The 16867-nt window shown below is 35.3% G+C and overlaps 2 protein-coding genes across 3 annotated transcripts; one reads left to right on the top strand and one right to left on the bottom strand.

Annotated features, from left to right (window-relative positions):
- Positions 1-314: 314 nt before the first annotated feature.
- On the bottom strand, positions 315-4599 carry LOC112568574. The gene is made up of 4 exons (XM_025245906.1): positions 4398-4599; positions 3735-4007; positions 3100-3393; positions 315-707 (listed from the first exon to the last, which is right to left on the bottom strand). Exons 1-4 carry the CDS (start codon positions 4597-4599, stop codon positions 664-666), a joined length of 813 nt encoding a protein of 270 aa, XP_025101691.1. The 3' UTR covers positions 315-663.
- Positions 4600-4700: 101 nt separating this feature from the next.
- LOC112568712 lies at positions 4701-15075 on the top strand. Of its 2 annotated transcripts, XM_025246161.1 has the most exons (11): positions 4701-4719; positions 6132-6231; positions 7741-7871; positions 8869-9060; positions 10301-10360; positions 12093-12137; positions 12640-12744; positions 13041-13068; positions 13661-13759; positions 14056-14109; positions 14359-15075. In XM_025246161.1, exons 3-11 carry the CDS (start codon positions 7760-7762, stop codon positions 14612-14614), a joined length of 951 nt encoding a protein of 316 aa, XP_025101946.1. In that variant the 5' UTR covers positions 4701-4719; positions 6132-6231; positions 7741-7759; the 3' UTR covers positions 14615-15075. The 2 variants fall into 2 exon arrangements, with proteins under 2 accessions (XP_025101946.1, XP_025101947.1); XM_025246162.1 differs by lacking the exons at positions 4701-4719; positions 6132-6231 and adding an exon at positions 7294-7407.
- The last annotated feature ends 1792 nt before the right edge of the window (positions 15076-16867 follow it).

Genomic DNA, 16867 nt, shown 5'->3' on the forward strand with positions numbered 1-16867 from the left:
ATTCGTTGAAACATCTTACCTACTTCCTTATATAAATGATTCAGACAGTAAACAACACCTGCCTCTTGCAGTCAGTGCTTAAGTCACTGGAAAGAAGAGATGTGGACAAGTGTGGTCGCAAGTTAGTCAACAGTCATTCATTCTTTGACAAGAACCGGTCGCTATGGAGAGCACACGAATAGACGCGGAGTTGTCCCCTTCAAAATAATCTAAATAATGTTCTTCCCCTATTTTTCGGTGACCGTTTAGTGTTTAAAAGTTAATGCATTTTTTTTGCCGTGGACAGACTTTACAAACGGGATATCAAAAAAAGAAAAAAACTACAAGGTGGGTCACTTATAAATAGAATGCCTCCTATAATACGTTCGGACGGGGCGGGCTACTTTAGTTTAGTGTATTTTTAGTCCAACTAACTGCTTTTAGTCTTCATGTACTCTTTGGTTTGAGAAGTACTAAAGTCACATAGTAATCTTCATCTCACTTAGGCGTGCTGCGTGTCACATGCAACTTTTGGACGAGATACAATGCACCAACAAAAATATGAGTTTGAAAAAAAGTAAATATAATATGAAACGTTTTCAACAAACAGGATTAACCTAATTCACAATCATACACATAAAATTATAGTAAGTCTCCCTTTTACGATAAAACCTTTGTTTGTAGTTACTTCTGTAGACCGTGTTCTTTGAAGCCTCCGCCGTCAAGATCTCCAACATAAAAGAACATAAAATTTAGCAAGATCCAATACACGAAGAACACAGATAAAATAAAGAAAAGAAAACCCTGAAATACATTTCTTAAAAAGAAACAATAATTCAGATTTACTATTCACTGTACTAGTCAGCATTCTTTAATTACAATCAGTTCAAAAGCTTGCATAATCAAAAAATTAAAAAAAACTGAAACGAATTCATCTCAACAAGCTTTAACATGAATAATTATACTCGTTTAACAAGTCTTGTCAGGACCTCATAACAGAACCAAACTGTCTTGTCCGTCCCTTCATCCTATCCCCCCGACCCGGTGAAGCACATGAACAGCAGCAAAATAATCTCTCTATTCTGTCAGCCCTAACCTTCAAGAACGAAAACAAGGAAGAAATTAGAAAGAAAGATAAGAAGGAAGCAATGAAAAGTATCAAGTTTTGATTTGTCATATCTAGCGCTGACAGAAGAAGTTCAGAAACCCGATTAAACTGAAAACCAATCTGCTTCACTGTTCTCTCGAGATAGGAAACATCTTATCTGAAGAGAGGCAGACATTCTACTTTCTTGTATATAGACTTAACTGCTACTTACCTTCATATTAGACATCCTGTATCTCACACTTTCAGCAACTTTTCTTCAGTCAAATATATTTGTAAAATATAAAATAACATAAGGTGCTAGCAATCTTTACATCGTAGAGGTTTAGTCTGCTTCATCCTTTTCTTTCTGTCTTTCCAAATTGTGTGAAACCGTTTCCACTTGTGTCATAAAATAATGAGATTAATGAACAACAGAAGCATTTCAAATAAAAATAAAAAAAAATCAAAACAAACTTTATTGTCTGTCGAGGATACCCAGGACAGAAATTTTTCTTCGCTCACAAGGGCAGGCATACATACTCATACAGACATTTAACACACAGTTAGGAGTAAAGATACAAGTAGTTTGGGTCTCCGTCAAATGGTAATGAAATTATTTCTGTGTATATATTAAATAAATAATTGGCAGTGCAGATTGCAACGAAATGTCCGAACTCCATTTTCCTCATCCTCCTAGTCTTAGTTTCTGTCAAGGCTGTGGTGAATGTACAGACAGTATACAGCCATCAGCTTCATTCTCAATTCAAAGACCTATCACGGTACAGATTTCATCTGAATTCATTCGTAATGTTCAGATTTTTTTTTTTTTTGGTATTCTGGAAGTGAATCAAGTCACGGGGACACACAGTAAGCAAAAAATGTTTTGACTGGCCACGCGAGGACGCATCGAAGTAACGATAATTTCACGTTTTACATATATTAGTAAATCTGTGGTGTAAAGAAGCCACTGAATCAATGATGCCTTATGGGATTCGTATGTAATTCATTGGCAAGAAATGTTACAAGGCAAATAAAAATCGCAAATTTTAAGAACCTGAAAAAAAAGTTTGATACAAATGTTTAATATCTGAAGGGAAAACTTCGGGAATTTTTGAATTTTTGCGGCAGCATTTACATTTTTTATCTAAATGCAAACGGGGTGGTAAACGTGTTGCTGATGAAGACGACGAGAAATACAGTTCGCCTGTTAAGAGCGCACTTCTAAATACTAATTTACCTACATATCTACATTTCAGACTGCCAATGGGACCCGAGGGATAGACGAAGACTGCAGACAAGCGTTAGTATTAGTATTAAAACCTGTTTAAAGTTAAGCAAGTTGCCAACAACGAAATCTATAGCAACTCAAATACAATCACTAGATATAGAAGTAAATGATGCAGGGAATGTCTTCAAGAAAAATAATGACAAGGGGCAACCCACGCACTTAAAGCAATACTGAAAACGCAAGGAAAGATGCTGCGTGCTTTGAATTCTTTTTGATCAAACAATAATAAGTTGTGTCATATACATAAATTTTTCATAAGGTAAGCATTTGAATAAGCATACAGAAAAAGTCTACACTCTGATTAGACAAAATTCTCTCTATATATTATATATAATTCTTACTAAGGAAATTTTAAATTGCTAAAATATCACTTAAAATGCCGGGCTTGTAACTAACATTTAATTATGAAAATGCGTTTGATTCTTCTTAGACTTTATGCATAAGGTTAATGAAGTATTTACTTTTTCAAAATCACTTAAAAATAACACGACAGTAAATGGAAAGGGGATATACTGTTTTGATAATGAAATTAAAATAATCAAAATATTTTGTCAAACACAAGAGCTAATAATCAATTAAATTGTGTATTTTAGTGTTTCTGTGCTTTATGAATGTGGTACACATGTGTAAATGCTTGAAGTTTGTGTTTTTGCGATTACTTGCTGCTAGGATAATAAATCAGTTATCTTATGTTAACACAGTTTTCTTTTGTGGATGATGATTTTCACTTTAAAAGTCGTCTTACCTGATCTTTTGATGATACTCAGCGTTGTGTTGGCAAAGCCTTTTTCATTGAGAAGAATCAACTTCCATTTGCCTTGGGCAATGCTAGTTTCTGTATCAAGGTAAAGACTCAAGACAAGATCAGGCGGATTACCATTTAGGATACATTTGACTGCTCTTGTGGTCTTCTCTTCTAAAGACATTGATGTCAAGACACATCCCTCAACTGCTGTCGTGTGAGCTTTGACTCGAAATGTTGCGGCAACCGCTGGAAGACTAACGTTCTTTATGGCGCCATCGAGAAACTGAGGAGGACCTGTGAAATATTAAACAAAGACCAAGAAAATCAATGTGAACTGATTTTAAATAATTTGTATACACGTTAATAATATTCTCATATATTATAATAAATTCATAAATATAACATTTTTTCTTAGACCAGTTCCAAAACAATAGCCTGAAACATTTGTCATGCTGGTTCATGGTCTCGGCAGACAACCTGTCTCAATAAATTGTCTCTGACATCTTGTCCAAAATAATAAGCGAATAATATTTCTATTAAAGTAGTTTTCATTCTGCCACACACTTACTCTTTCTCTCTCTTTCATACACAGTAACTGTCACATACAAATACTTCTCATTATTATTTTCACTTACATTTGAGAAGAAAAGACACAGTTCTGTTCTCTTTCGACCCGTTTCCTTCACAGTTAACTCTCGGCCAGTTATCTTCACACTGGATTGAGAGTGGATAGTTAAGACGACCTTCACCTACAGCAAGTTCCCTAGTTTTGTCCACCAGACGGAAGTCGACAGGCGGGTTTCCAGGGTCAAAGGAGCAGGAGATAGTGACCTCCTGACCCTCGTTGATGAAATGAGTGCCATTCACTTCGTGTCCGTCTACAGTCAGACTTGTGACTTTAGACGGATCTGGATTGAACACATGAACACACATGCATATGCACACGCGTATGCATATATCTATAAATGGTAAATATATAAACACACATAGGCATCCATTCATCAATTAGCAGCCCGTCAGACCTGTTCTTACCAATCATGCATCGTTACTAGAGTTTTTCTTATAAAACAATTTGCCAATTCTACTGACATGTATGATGCTTTCAATCACCATTAAGATGTGAAATAATTACATAAAAGGAATGGTTAGATTTTAACATTACTTTATACAAGACAGATAATATTCTGCCCTTTTTTCCATTAAAGAATACTGTTAACTCATTACTTTAAAAAAACTATCTGACTCAACAAGTTAAAATTTTAGAGAACTAGGGATTTAAAATAAGTCTCATTACTTACATAGAACATTGAGAAATATCGTGCGTATCACTTGAGTTGTCTTTTCATTATTGGCATAGTCTTCAAAGGAGAGCTGCATCACACTTAGTGACCGACTGACCAGTTGTGAAATTTTTATTTCCCATGTTTGCTCAGAGCTGATGATATGTCGCTCGCACGAGCAGAACGTTCCATCCCCAGGACTCCAGTTCTTGACAGCCATTTGGTCGAGTTTTTCTCTCCATTTAAATGTGCATTGAGTTGTCAGCAGGTCATTCCGGCAAAGGTGGAAAGCAAAGGTGGTTTTGTCTGAAAATACTAAGGAGTCGGTAGCCTTGTATAGGTATGTAATATTTGTAAGGCTACCTTCTCTCTCAGACAAACTTTCACTGAAGGTTGTTATTCCACCTGAAAAAATAAGCAGTTTCCCATTAAATCAGCTTTATTTTTTTATTTTATTTAGCGGAATGGCGGCAATTAACTCTATATCATGTTCTGTGGTATCAGGATTATCAGCAAATAGTAATACAACTCGATGTATAAAGTTATTTGTAGCTTATGACAGTCACAGAAAACTGATGTCGATAGGTCCTTTCTCTGCTCCTAAAAAAATTTACTCTGATGATCTAATTTCTTTTTACTTTCTTTTTTGTTGTGCGTAATTGTGAGTTAAAAATATTGAACTATAGTCATTTAACAAGATCTGTATAAACTAATTTGTTCTGAAGTTATTAGAAATACGTCTACATTCATTAATCTAACAATGTATATGTTGTGTAGTTATTTCATCAATGTTCACACGTGTAAGTTGCTCATATTGAATGTGTGTGGGTGTATGTCTACACGCGCGCCTGCACGATAGCATATATATATATACCGAGATGCATCTATTAAAAAACATATACAGATATACTGCCTATCCCCACACAAACACATAAAATCACTCGAATATTAGTAACTTATAAAAATTGTAGTACTTACAAGTAAAAGCAAAAGTTTCTTTTTGTGGTATAATAATTACTCCCAAGAACAGAAATACGAGGCAAAACTTATCCAAATTCATGTCTCCTTCTAGCATGTTTCAAACACGACAGTGAAACATCTCTGGACTCTTTCACTAGTTTGATACGGGTAGTGCCGAGTTGTTTCTTTTTCCTCGTACTGCCTGGTGCAATCGCAGCAAATTAAACCTGGGGTGGATCACGTGTTAACGATCTATTATTAAACGCGGAACACTCCCTAAAATTCTAGTGAAAGGGGAAGATGTATGTTTCAACGAATTTCAAATTCTATATAAATAATTAGTCCATCTTTTTTCAAAAGCTCCTCCAATGAAAATAAAACATGGAAAAGGGAATTAATCCTAGTTGATGTTCTTTTCATGTCGATGGAAATCATATGTTTTTAACGGCACAAGCACATGGCGAAAACTTATAAATAAGGAAAAGAACGGGACAAATATTCCAAATTCATTAAGAAAAACCTGGCTAGATCTTTTATGTGTTTTTAAGTGGAGAATCTACAAATAAATGATTTAGAAACCAGCTGGACTGAGAAAGGGAGAATATACACCTTAGCAGCATCAAAACAGTATCAAAATAACTTATTAAGCTGCCTCAGAAGAGCTGGCATTTGTCTCCACCTTTCTGGGTTTTTTTTAAAAAATTGTTTACGTACATAATGTGAATATATGTAATTAATATTGCCTTTCGGGAGCGTGTAAATAAGCAACTATTTTATTTTGTGTTTGGTAAGGCAAGCTGAACCTGCCATCAATGAGTCATTTGTCACGTGACTAGAAATTGAAGTGGCCTAAGCCCACTCTCATAGAGGATTACAGAACAAGTGGATAGCGGTAAGTTAATTCAAGTCTAATCCTCTTTGCGAAATGAATATAGATTGGTCGTTAATATTATTGACTGCACGATGCAGTTTTATAAACATTTATTTTAAAATAAGTTTCGTATTATAGTTAAGACATACAGCTGGAGATTAACAGAATTATTCCTGAAAGCATATTTTTTACCGGTAGCTGCATTATACATCATGTAGCTCGAGCAAGGATTACACCAAGCAAATTGCACTTTAATAACTTAATGCGTGCCTTTAAAGAGAAGCCGTTAAGTAATTTTTATCATACAGTCGTTAGATAGAGGGAACAGAGAGTATAAGCAAGCGTATATTTTTTTGCCGATGTGATGAGGGAAAATATCAACTTTTTTTTCTTCTACATGACACAAATGCTGGACCATCGTTCTTATACTGAAACGGGAAAAGGTTTAATCGAACTGCTTCACTGATATGCTGTACTTTAGAACGCCTATCAGCAGCTTGAAAGGTAGTCTGATTGTGAACATGGAAAGTTGCATGGTGTTTGGCAGTAGAATACCACAAAGGTGTACATTCCAATGCTAGTAATCTTAACAATTTTATCAATTTGGCCTTTTGACACTGAACAAGGTCGTAGAGTATAAAGAAGCTGGATAACTTTTATTAGCATTGTTAGAAAATATTATCTCTCTACAAAATCTCTCTTTGAAATAGATGAAAACACTTGTTCGCAGTGGGAGCAAGGATTGTTTGGAAAGAGCTAAACAAGTTTAGTCAGATGTGTTTTGCAGTTTTTTGGCAAGTGATTTGAGACTTGCACGTGCGCATACCCGAGCTGATGTCTTTACCTGCGCATGCTTGTACAACTCTTGTTTCTTCACAGGGTTCACACTTGTCTTAATATGTTATTAAGCTAAAACGTAGATATTTAGTCTCCGGGTAAATTGTCTAGCTCAGAGAACGGAGGGCTTAAGCCAATTTAGATTGACCAGGGAAGAAGTCTATTAAGTCTATAGTGTGTACCCTCTTTTCAATGTCCTTTCGGCCTAAGCCTAATAACTAGACCAAACGTTTCACGCAGTAAGCAAACTCAGTGTTAGGTTGAAGGAAAGGCTTACGCCCATTTTCATAGGGCATGCGAAGTCTATTAAAAGTAGCCTGTGACCTTTATCTTTGTAAATTTCTTTTCACTGTTATACAGGTAAGCTTAACAATTAGACTAAAAATTATACAATAAGTTCCCGAACGTTTCATATTTGTATATTTGTGTATTTGATATATTTCAAAAGTGTTTTGATATTCTATCCACTATATATTTTAAGTTTATACGATTAGAGGGAGTGCTTATTATCTTAATTATGGAATTAGTTTGGCAATAAGTAAAACAACAAGTATTTCAAGTAGGCCACTTATATGTACTAGAAGGCTTTTTTTAGAAAAGATAATTTTATAGTCATTTACAGTTATATTCATAAAACTATTTTAAAATCGTCTTTTCACATGTTTTCAGAATGCGTGTTTTTTGCTTTTGCAGACCTGGAGACAGTCTAAAGATGGGCTGCAATTTTCAGTGTGACAGTTCTCTTAAGATGAACTTTACAATTCCAGAAAGTGGACACAAGAAGGACTTTGAAATATTTTATCATCCCGATTTTCGACAGCAAAGTAAACTTTTACAATATTTATATATCTATTCGAATTTTTCAACATTTTTACCGGCTACCAAATTTACTGTATGTGTCTGTTAATGAATGCTATACCAATGTTTATGATATTATTAACGACTCATCTGTTCTGATTTCCCACAAAAGGTAAATATCGTCAAATAATGTTTTTTTTCTGTATTTTAGCGATTAAAACATAATTTCTGGTTATTGAAATTCAAAAACACAGGTGCATGTATATTACACTATGACATAAATTTGACTCTTAAAATGAATCATTGGTCGTATAATCAACGTTAATGATATTTAAGGGTTCTTTCCTATACTTGTTGAAAGTATTTATCATGAAGTGTCCAAAAATATAGATAACTGCTTATCTGGTAATTATGCCTGTAAAAAGTCGACACCAAACGGCTAGCGGTGGACAAAGTCTTCAGGTTTCAAGCAAAATGCATATATTGATGTCGATTTGTTCGAGTTTCTGAGATTCCTAGCAGATATTTAATAAAACTAACGTTCAAAAACAAGTTTTTATATACGGTTTCCTTCATCTAGTAGAGAAAAACGATTATTTCGGTGATTAAAGTTACCATTATTTTGGGACAAAGTACCATGACGCCCGTCAGCATGAGTGAGAGAGAGAAATTAAGATCGCATAATTTTTTTGCGAGAATGTGTTAAACCCTTTTTGTGTGGATATTTTAAAAATTTGTTAGGCGTAAAGCTTCAATGTACTTAGAATTTTCAAAACTTCGCAGTGCGAACAGAATATGTCAAAAGTGACCCCTCCTCCACCGGCTTTTTTTTTCTTAGGCAGTTACTCTTTTCAGGCATTCAAACACAAACAACATACAAAATAGATAACACTCTAAAAACCAGTCGTATCATATGTATCTTAACAAACTTTTATTCCTTCATTGATAGAGTTTCAGGTTCAACAAAATAAAAAAAATTGTTCTACTAAACACTTTAATTTCTTTCTTTGATTATATTTACAGAAAGTGTAGTCAGATGTGAATGGTTTAATGAATACGAATGTTTCACCGAAAGTGGTTTCAACGTCAGAGAAACAGACGATAAATATGCTCTCATCACCTTACCTGACAGCTTGAAACAAAATCCAGGGAAATTCTACTGGCAAATCTCGGGTCTTTTTAGGAATGACTCATTCTGCTCTTGGATTCCTAAAGGTAATTGTTGACGTGCTAGTTAATATATTTTTATAGCAGAATGAGCACAAAATCCATAATAGTCAAATATATTTGAATTCTTCATATATTGATGACTTACGGAGCCTATTTTATTAACACAATTCACTATTTAAATTATTAGCAAATTACAAATAAGGACTTTTAATCTCAGTGAAACAAAATGCACCTGGCCTTATAGACATATATCAATATTAGAAAATGCTTCTTTAAATAAGCTCCTGAAATACAGTGGTAAGCGATTTTAAATGCTGCAAATATCTGATAGAATAGAGATATAGAAATTCAGCCTTGAACAGTTCTTTTAGACATTTTTCTGGAAATATTTAGCTCTTCTTTTGAACTCTCAAACTCAAAGTTGTTGGAATCTTCCTCTAGCAGTTACAGAATAAGTATTTTCAATAGAAAAAATCTCGGTTTCACTGAATGTTAAAGGTATTCGTGTTTTTTGTGCATATAAAACTACTTTGCACATTTAGAAGGCTTCAAGACATCTTTTTTAGAAAACAGATGGTTAAATTCTTTGCGTGTCTTCTAAGTAAAGGATAAACAAATATTATTTTACTGCCACAAATGTTTGTGCAGTCTGCCGGGAATATCGTTGTCATATCACAATAAAGCATTATCAAACACTAATTTTTAGAAAAAATTATTACTCTGGTTGTGTCCCGAGTATTTTGATTGCTTTTCATTATTTTCCTTCACTACTAAAGTGTATTGTGATTCATAAGTAACTTAAGCTTGTGTAATTTTAAGTGTTTTTATACATTAGTATTACTGCTTAAAAATGTAACACTTTCCAAAGCATTTTTGTCAAGTTTATCGGAATTTTTCTTTTTTTCATGATAAAGTCCCACGTCTTAATTCGACTTATGAAAGAAGTTTTTGAGCCCTTAAAGCCTAGGCGCACTTTACCTAGGCAGGTGTGCGTGTTAGTCATTAACATTTGCGAGGGCCAGACCACATATTAAAAAACTCTTAAAGCAACTGAATTGTTGGAAATGATTTATTTTCCATACATGTTATTGCATCAGTGTCTCCTATTTTCCTTTCTTATCTGTGAAACAAAGTAGCTGTTTAACGATTTACCTTGATTATCGCTTCAAAAGATGTATCAAGGTCTGGAAGGGTTTTTTTTTTTGGAAACGTTAGTCAATGGTTCAGTTCATATAAAAGGTCAATTTATTGTTGTCCAAAACTAAGACTTTATATTTGCTTCTAGAAATCTGTCAACCTACTAGTGATGATTTCAAGCTGCAGGACACGGTTACAACCGCTATGCGTAAGTAAAATTTCAAACTTTCGTTTTGTGAAAAAGATGAAATCTCTGTGAAGGGCGTCATGTTGCGGTGTAATGATGGCCGACACTACTACTACTAATAGTCTTCATGCATCAGGTTGCACATAAGGCCTCAACCAGAGTCAGCCACTAGGTGACCCCATGTCCAGCCCTTTCCATTCATCTCCATTTCCACTGTTCTTCTCCAAGTTTCCTTTGGGCGGCCTCGTTTTCTTCGGTCGTCTGGAGTCCGTCGCAGGGCGACTGTGGAGAGGTCTGCTGTCTGCTGGCGGAGCACATGTCCAATCCATCGCCAACGCCTTCGTTGAAATTGCTACACTACACACAGAAAGAGAAAGCGAGGAAGGCCGAGAAACACCTGGAGACGGGACCTCGCCGCCGACACCAAGCTCACCGGACTCGGATGGGGGCAACTGGTGACGGTAGCCCAGGACAGGAGGCGTTGGAGGACTGTCGTCGATGGCCTATGCACCAGGAGGGGCGAAGGGCCTAACACACAGAATAATGGTCTGTGCCGACTACATGGCAGAAGAAATAAATGTGAAAATTGTTGGCCTATTCTTATGGCTTGAAGAAGGTGGAAAAGTGCTTTCCGGTGTGGTGGCATGCGGATGTGTTCGCGCTCGCAACCAGTCATACGTGTACTTCAGGAGTATTGGAAGTGTCAACATCATGTTTATCAGCCTGACGGGATGGTTTAATCTGAACCATCCTCTAAGGAGGAATCGACGTAACAACATCGTGTTTATCAGCCTTACATGTCTGTGTTATCAGAATCAGCTTTCGGGGGTAATTAGAAGTAACAACATTGTGTTTATCAGCCTTACGTGTCTCTGTAATCAGAATTAGCTTTCGGGGGTAATTAAAAGTAACAACATCGTGTTTAGCAGCGGTACATGTCTGTGTAATCAGAACCATCTTCTAAGGAGGAATCGACGTGACAACATCGTGTTTATCAGCCTTATGTGTCTACGTAATCAGAACCAGCTTCTGATGAGTAATGGAAGTAACAACATCGTGTTTATCAGCCTAATGTGATGGAGATCAGCACCAGCTTTCGAGGAGTAATGGAAGCAACACGTTTGTCGCCGTCTGCTGGCAATGTCAGAAGCTGGCCCCCTCTCCTTTCTCCTTCAGCACTGTCCACAGACAGGCTTACTGTGTGTACGGCCGTTGTCATGTCGCCAAGCGAGAGAATTCATGAAAGTGTGTGGTCGCAAATCAGAATACCTTTCAACGTAAGTTGTAAATGTTTTGATCTTTTTTCTGTTAGTAATCGGACACTGGTCCGAAATGTCAGGATCGACAAAGTGCGATCCCATTCTTGTGATATTTGAGATATAGAGAAAAGACAACAATATTTATTCAGCTTACAGAGTGACTATTTTGCTTAGAAATTATAACAGCTCATGTTTTCAGCATTAATAGGTGACATATGCTTAGAGTTAAAATATGTGTATCTTGTATGATCAATAGAATAACTCTTTTGACTTCACTCACAAAAAGATGACCAAACTCCCCAGCAAACACGAATCTTGCGTGTTTGCTAGGTCCCTGCAAAAGATAACGTGAAATCCTATAACAGATCTTGCGTGTACACAGAGTTTGCATGTCTACATCGTTGTGTTCGTAACAGACATTAAAGATATCATAAATGTCAAATATTTATATCCAAATACACCAGAAATTTTTTTGTTTTTGTTTTTGTTTTTAGCAACCGACAGTTCATCATCAGGGGATTTTGGAAGCATCAGCCCAGGCTAGTATTTTACAGTAATAACTAATTTACAAAATTAACCAGCCATTTTTTTACAATTTATTTTACGTTATTGAAATCCATTAATAAAGTTAGTAGTAATAAAGGGGTAATATTAAAGAGAATGGTGCTTCTAGAACACATTTTTGTCAACCTTTTCTTATTTTGTTGTAGACCTCGTAAAGAATTTTCTTATCTACAAATATTTTGATCATTATTTTGTTTGAAATGGCAAGTTTTGTCATTTATATTAATTTTTTATTAGCTCTTTTCAGTCATATGTGTAATAGGCACTATAAAGATTGCAATCCTGTTTAATTAAACCATTTTCGCCAGAGTGTTACTACTAATGTGATATGTGAATCAATGACACCGAGCTTGCTATGTAATGATATTTATAGATAAACCTTTTTTTCTAATATAGCATTCATTGTTATAACCCTGTTCAGCTCTATAGTGAGTAATGATACAACCAACTGATGAAGAAAATGTTTTATTCACTTAGATGACAATACTTCAATTATCATCGGTACTGTTGTTGGAGCTTTGGTGATCACTTTGATCCTGGTCAGCAGCATTGTTTTCTTCAGGAGACACAGGAGAAACAAATGTAAATACGCCATTTCATCAGTTTTATAATCACACAACATTATCAGAATCAAAGCCTACCAATAAATTCAATATTTTTAAGGCTTGTTCTTTCTTGTTTAAAATTTTAATAGTATTAATTAGAAATAAAGGCGATAGTTTCACTAAAATAAAATCTCTGACTAAATCATTACTATATAACTTCATTAATTTTCTGTAATCATAAGAAAAACGCTATAAGGATAGTTTTAGCTTTATGGAATCTATTAAAAATGGGAAAAACTATTTTGGACTTGACTTTGCTTGAATTTGTTGCAGGTCTGAGAAATCCGAAGAAATTAAAAATGTAAGTTTTGATATATTTTACAAAGTCCCTATAAAGAATAAGGTTTTAAATAGTACACCTCGTTTTTATTCACAGCTGTTACCGTTTACCTTCAGTTACGAGACTGCTAAGAGAGGGCACATAAAAAATATTTGGTGAAGTGTAGGTGCCGGATGATATGGGCTGTAAGTCAGTCGGTGTCAAGTGTCAGTAAATCAAACAGCTGATGACGAAAAAAGGGCAAAATAACGGACCGACTAGTACAATCTTTGTAATCATATAAAAAGGGATATAGCTCTGGTTTCCATTTTTGTCATTCACTCACCTCTTAGACACGAAACATAAATCGTCCACCATATCTTAGTGGCTTTTTGTTAACTTTTTTAACAGGCAGGGGACTTTATTTTACTTTTTTTATATTTTTTTTTTTATGTGAGTTTTGATTGCGTTGTGGAATGTGTTAACAAAAATTGCTGTCATTTCTGAGCCAGTGAATATTTAATATAATAATCCACGTGTGCTTTTACTACTAAAAATTGTCTCCCTTTCCGGTCATCAGAAGAGCTCATTTACAGTGTGAAATCACTCTCAAAAGCATCGTTAACTTTTGCAGATTTATTGATGAAGAAAATGCCCTACCTCAGAATAAAAACGTTGGCAGTGCTGTAGGCGATGAGGTTGATGACAGCTCAACCACAAATTACGCAAACAGGTACAGACCTACCAAATACATGGATGAATGGTGTAGTGAATTCTTATCAGTTGCAGCATCAGAGTATGACCTCCCGAAACAAACTACTAAGATAACGACTTTTTTGACGCATGACGCAATTTCTTGTGGACAGAAAGTAGAACTATGGCTTATGGAAGCAGCAATGTACAGAGAAACCATTAGCCATTAGGTGATGATTGTAAACGTATTTATTACAGGCTTATCATTTTCGTTTACTATGTCCCTTATTTAATTTAGGTTTATAGTCTATATAAATTGTATTGTTATTGTTTCAGAAGTAAAAGAGATTCAGGCAACAGTTTCATCGATGAGAAGAGACCATTTCTTAGGTAAAATGCTTTCTGTGAATGAGTATGCACACACGGCGTGTTTACTTGCAACTATTTCCTTTAATTAGGCGAACAGAGTAAACATTCCACTGCCAGCTCCCTAATTACCTTTTTTGTGCACAAAAGTTATCCCAGTCTGCTTTTTCATTTAGTATGACATATTTTATGTTGCCTTTTAATTTATTTTGTGCTTTTTTTTCTCGAAGACAGAAGGAAAGCTTCATTTATAATCGATATTTTAATTTGCAGGAGTAAAGAAGACTCTACGCAGAAGAAATCAGAGCACAAAAACAAATCCAATCAAGGAAAATTCTGTGATATGGACGCTGGGGAAAAAAACAGTCATAAAGAAATTGGTGACAAAAATAGTGATGAAGGTTTTGAGAGTAAGGACAGTGATGACAGTTTTGAGAGTAAAGACAGTGGTTATGATCCTGCGAATAAAACCAGTGTTACCGACTCCGACAAGAAGAAAATTGATGACGGGTATGTGGGAAAACAGTGACTGGCCTTGATGGTCAGCGAAGTTCAGGACTTGGGAAGGAGGGCAGTGCACTTACATAGCTTTTCCTCCACAGAGGGCAGGTGTTCAGTATTAGAGAATGATGACATGATTGCCTGCCTCCATTGGACACATCAGACACTCAGTATCATTTCGAGAGTTCTTTCAAACACAATTTACATTGAAATTTTCGCCTAAGCATACACCTATTCTGTGTATTACCACTACTGGATATAGCTTAGTCTGAAATAGGTTTAAACATTCTCTGGAGTCGTTACCGTTACGTCTACAGTTATCACCTTTTACTGCCGGAACGAAGTGCTCGATTTTTTCTCCTCTCTACATCTTTGTTATTATTTTGTGATTTTGTTCTACATCTTTGTGACTATTTTGTGATCTTTTTCTCCATCTTTGTTGATTTTTTTTTTTTTGTTGTTTTTGTTTTTTTGTTAAGTTGCTCTACGTCTTTAGTACTATTTTGTGATCTCATTCTACATCTTTTTTACTATTTTATGACGCAATCAGTCCTCTTTTGGCTGAGATATTGTGCTTTATAAATTCCCACTTATTATTATTATTCTTATTAAAAAAATAGTGTCTCCACATATCCTGTCTCCCACTTTTTCTTTAAATCGAGCGAGCATGTAAAGAAATGTGTGTGCGCGCGTGCATGCGAGTGTATGTCTATTTGTTTCATAATTACTGCATTACTCTAACTGTTAGGTGAGGTCTTTGCTATTTACCTGAAAATAAAGAAAGATGAAAACCACAATGATGCAACTGTGAACAATAATTCTGTTCTAAACAGATAAATACGACGACGATTACTTTTTGTCCTGACTTTAAAATCATAAAGTACATACATAGGAGAGATTTTTCTTTCTTCACACTCTTTAGGGTTCATCGCTTATTATACTTTAGTGGTGTTAAATTTTGTACACGTATACATACACACCTGTCTATCACTCTTTTATTTTCAGAATAATTGACTGTTAAAATCAAACTAGCGTCTCTACTTTGTTAGGAATACTTACTGAAAAAAATTTCTTGGCATGGACACCATCAACAACACCAGATCAACAAAAGGCCAGGTTTGGGTTTTAGACATTTTGACACTTTCTGGTCATTTTGGTGTGTGTGTGTGTGTTTTGTTTCGGTTTCATTTTGTATCATTGGCTATATGACCTGACAGAAGAAAACAGCTTGCAGTATAAATACAAACACAGATTTGAAGCTAGTTTCAGGAGAAGGAAAGTATTCGATTCCCCAGTCATGAGGTCAGTAATCAAATTATCAAAACAGGATGAAATGTTACAGGAAGAACATTATGCCTCAGTCTTGCTTGACTTCCATCTTCATATTTACCTCTCCCTATCCCATCACTGTTCTAAGCAAATCTCTGTGGGCTCTGATGGTAGAGATGCAGGTTCAATTTCTAGTTCTAACAGCAATGCGTTAGACGCACGCTGAAGGCGTGGATTCAATTTTAAAAAATTGTTCAGCTCAAAAACAAGGAAAGCAGAAAAATGATAATGGTGAACTTGTTGTATGTGGTTTATGTTTAACCTTTAAAATGAAGACCCTCACCCACGTCACGCAAAATGACACCTATACAGATCAATTTATTTATTTATTTTTGTACAGCTTTGCTTTGTCGAATCATTCCACTCAGGACCTGGGCTATGAGACAGTAGTAACTTTCCTGTGACATTTAGAAGGCTGATGTTCCAGCGTTCCAATCCGTTTCCAGCTGAAAATATACAATATGGAGGATTTTACATTTACTACAGGAAAGTTACATGCACACTGAGTTGACTGTTCTTTCCTTGTTGACTGTATCTGAAGTTCTTAAGTTGTTCCTGCTAAATCACTGATGACCTATAAGCTGCAGCACAGGAAGGTTCAAATCTTTTTCTTCCTTCTTCCTGTGCGTGCTGAAACTCTTGCATATCTATAAGTTCTTTTGAACTTCCAATTTGCCATATATAAAAATTCTCCATATTGTAACTATTTTATACCGTTTATATTTTCGTCATTTATCTATTCTTTCATATGTGTAATGCTGATTCCGTTGGATTCTTTCTATCTATATTCAGTAAACGTCTTTGTAAAACAAATTGAAAAATTTTTTACCTAGAATAAATTCAAGATTTGGACATACTTTAGTGTCCTTGTCGTAATTCAGTCGTAACAGATATTGTATCCGACTGGTAAGACGTGTCGATGACAGTTCTAAGAAACAGCGTGGTTGATACA

This window comes from Pomacea canaliculata, linkage group LG7 (assembly GCF_003073045.1).
Source record: "Pomacea canaliculata isolate SZHN2017 linkage group LG7, ASM307304v1, whole genome shotgun sequence".
NCBI classification, from domain to species: Eukaryota; Metazoa; Mollusca; class Gastropoda; order Architaenioglossa; family Ampullariidae; genus Pomacea; species Pomacea canaliculata.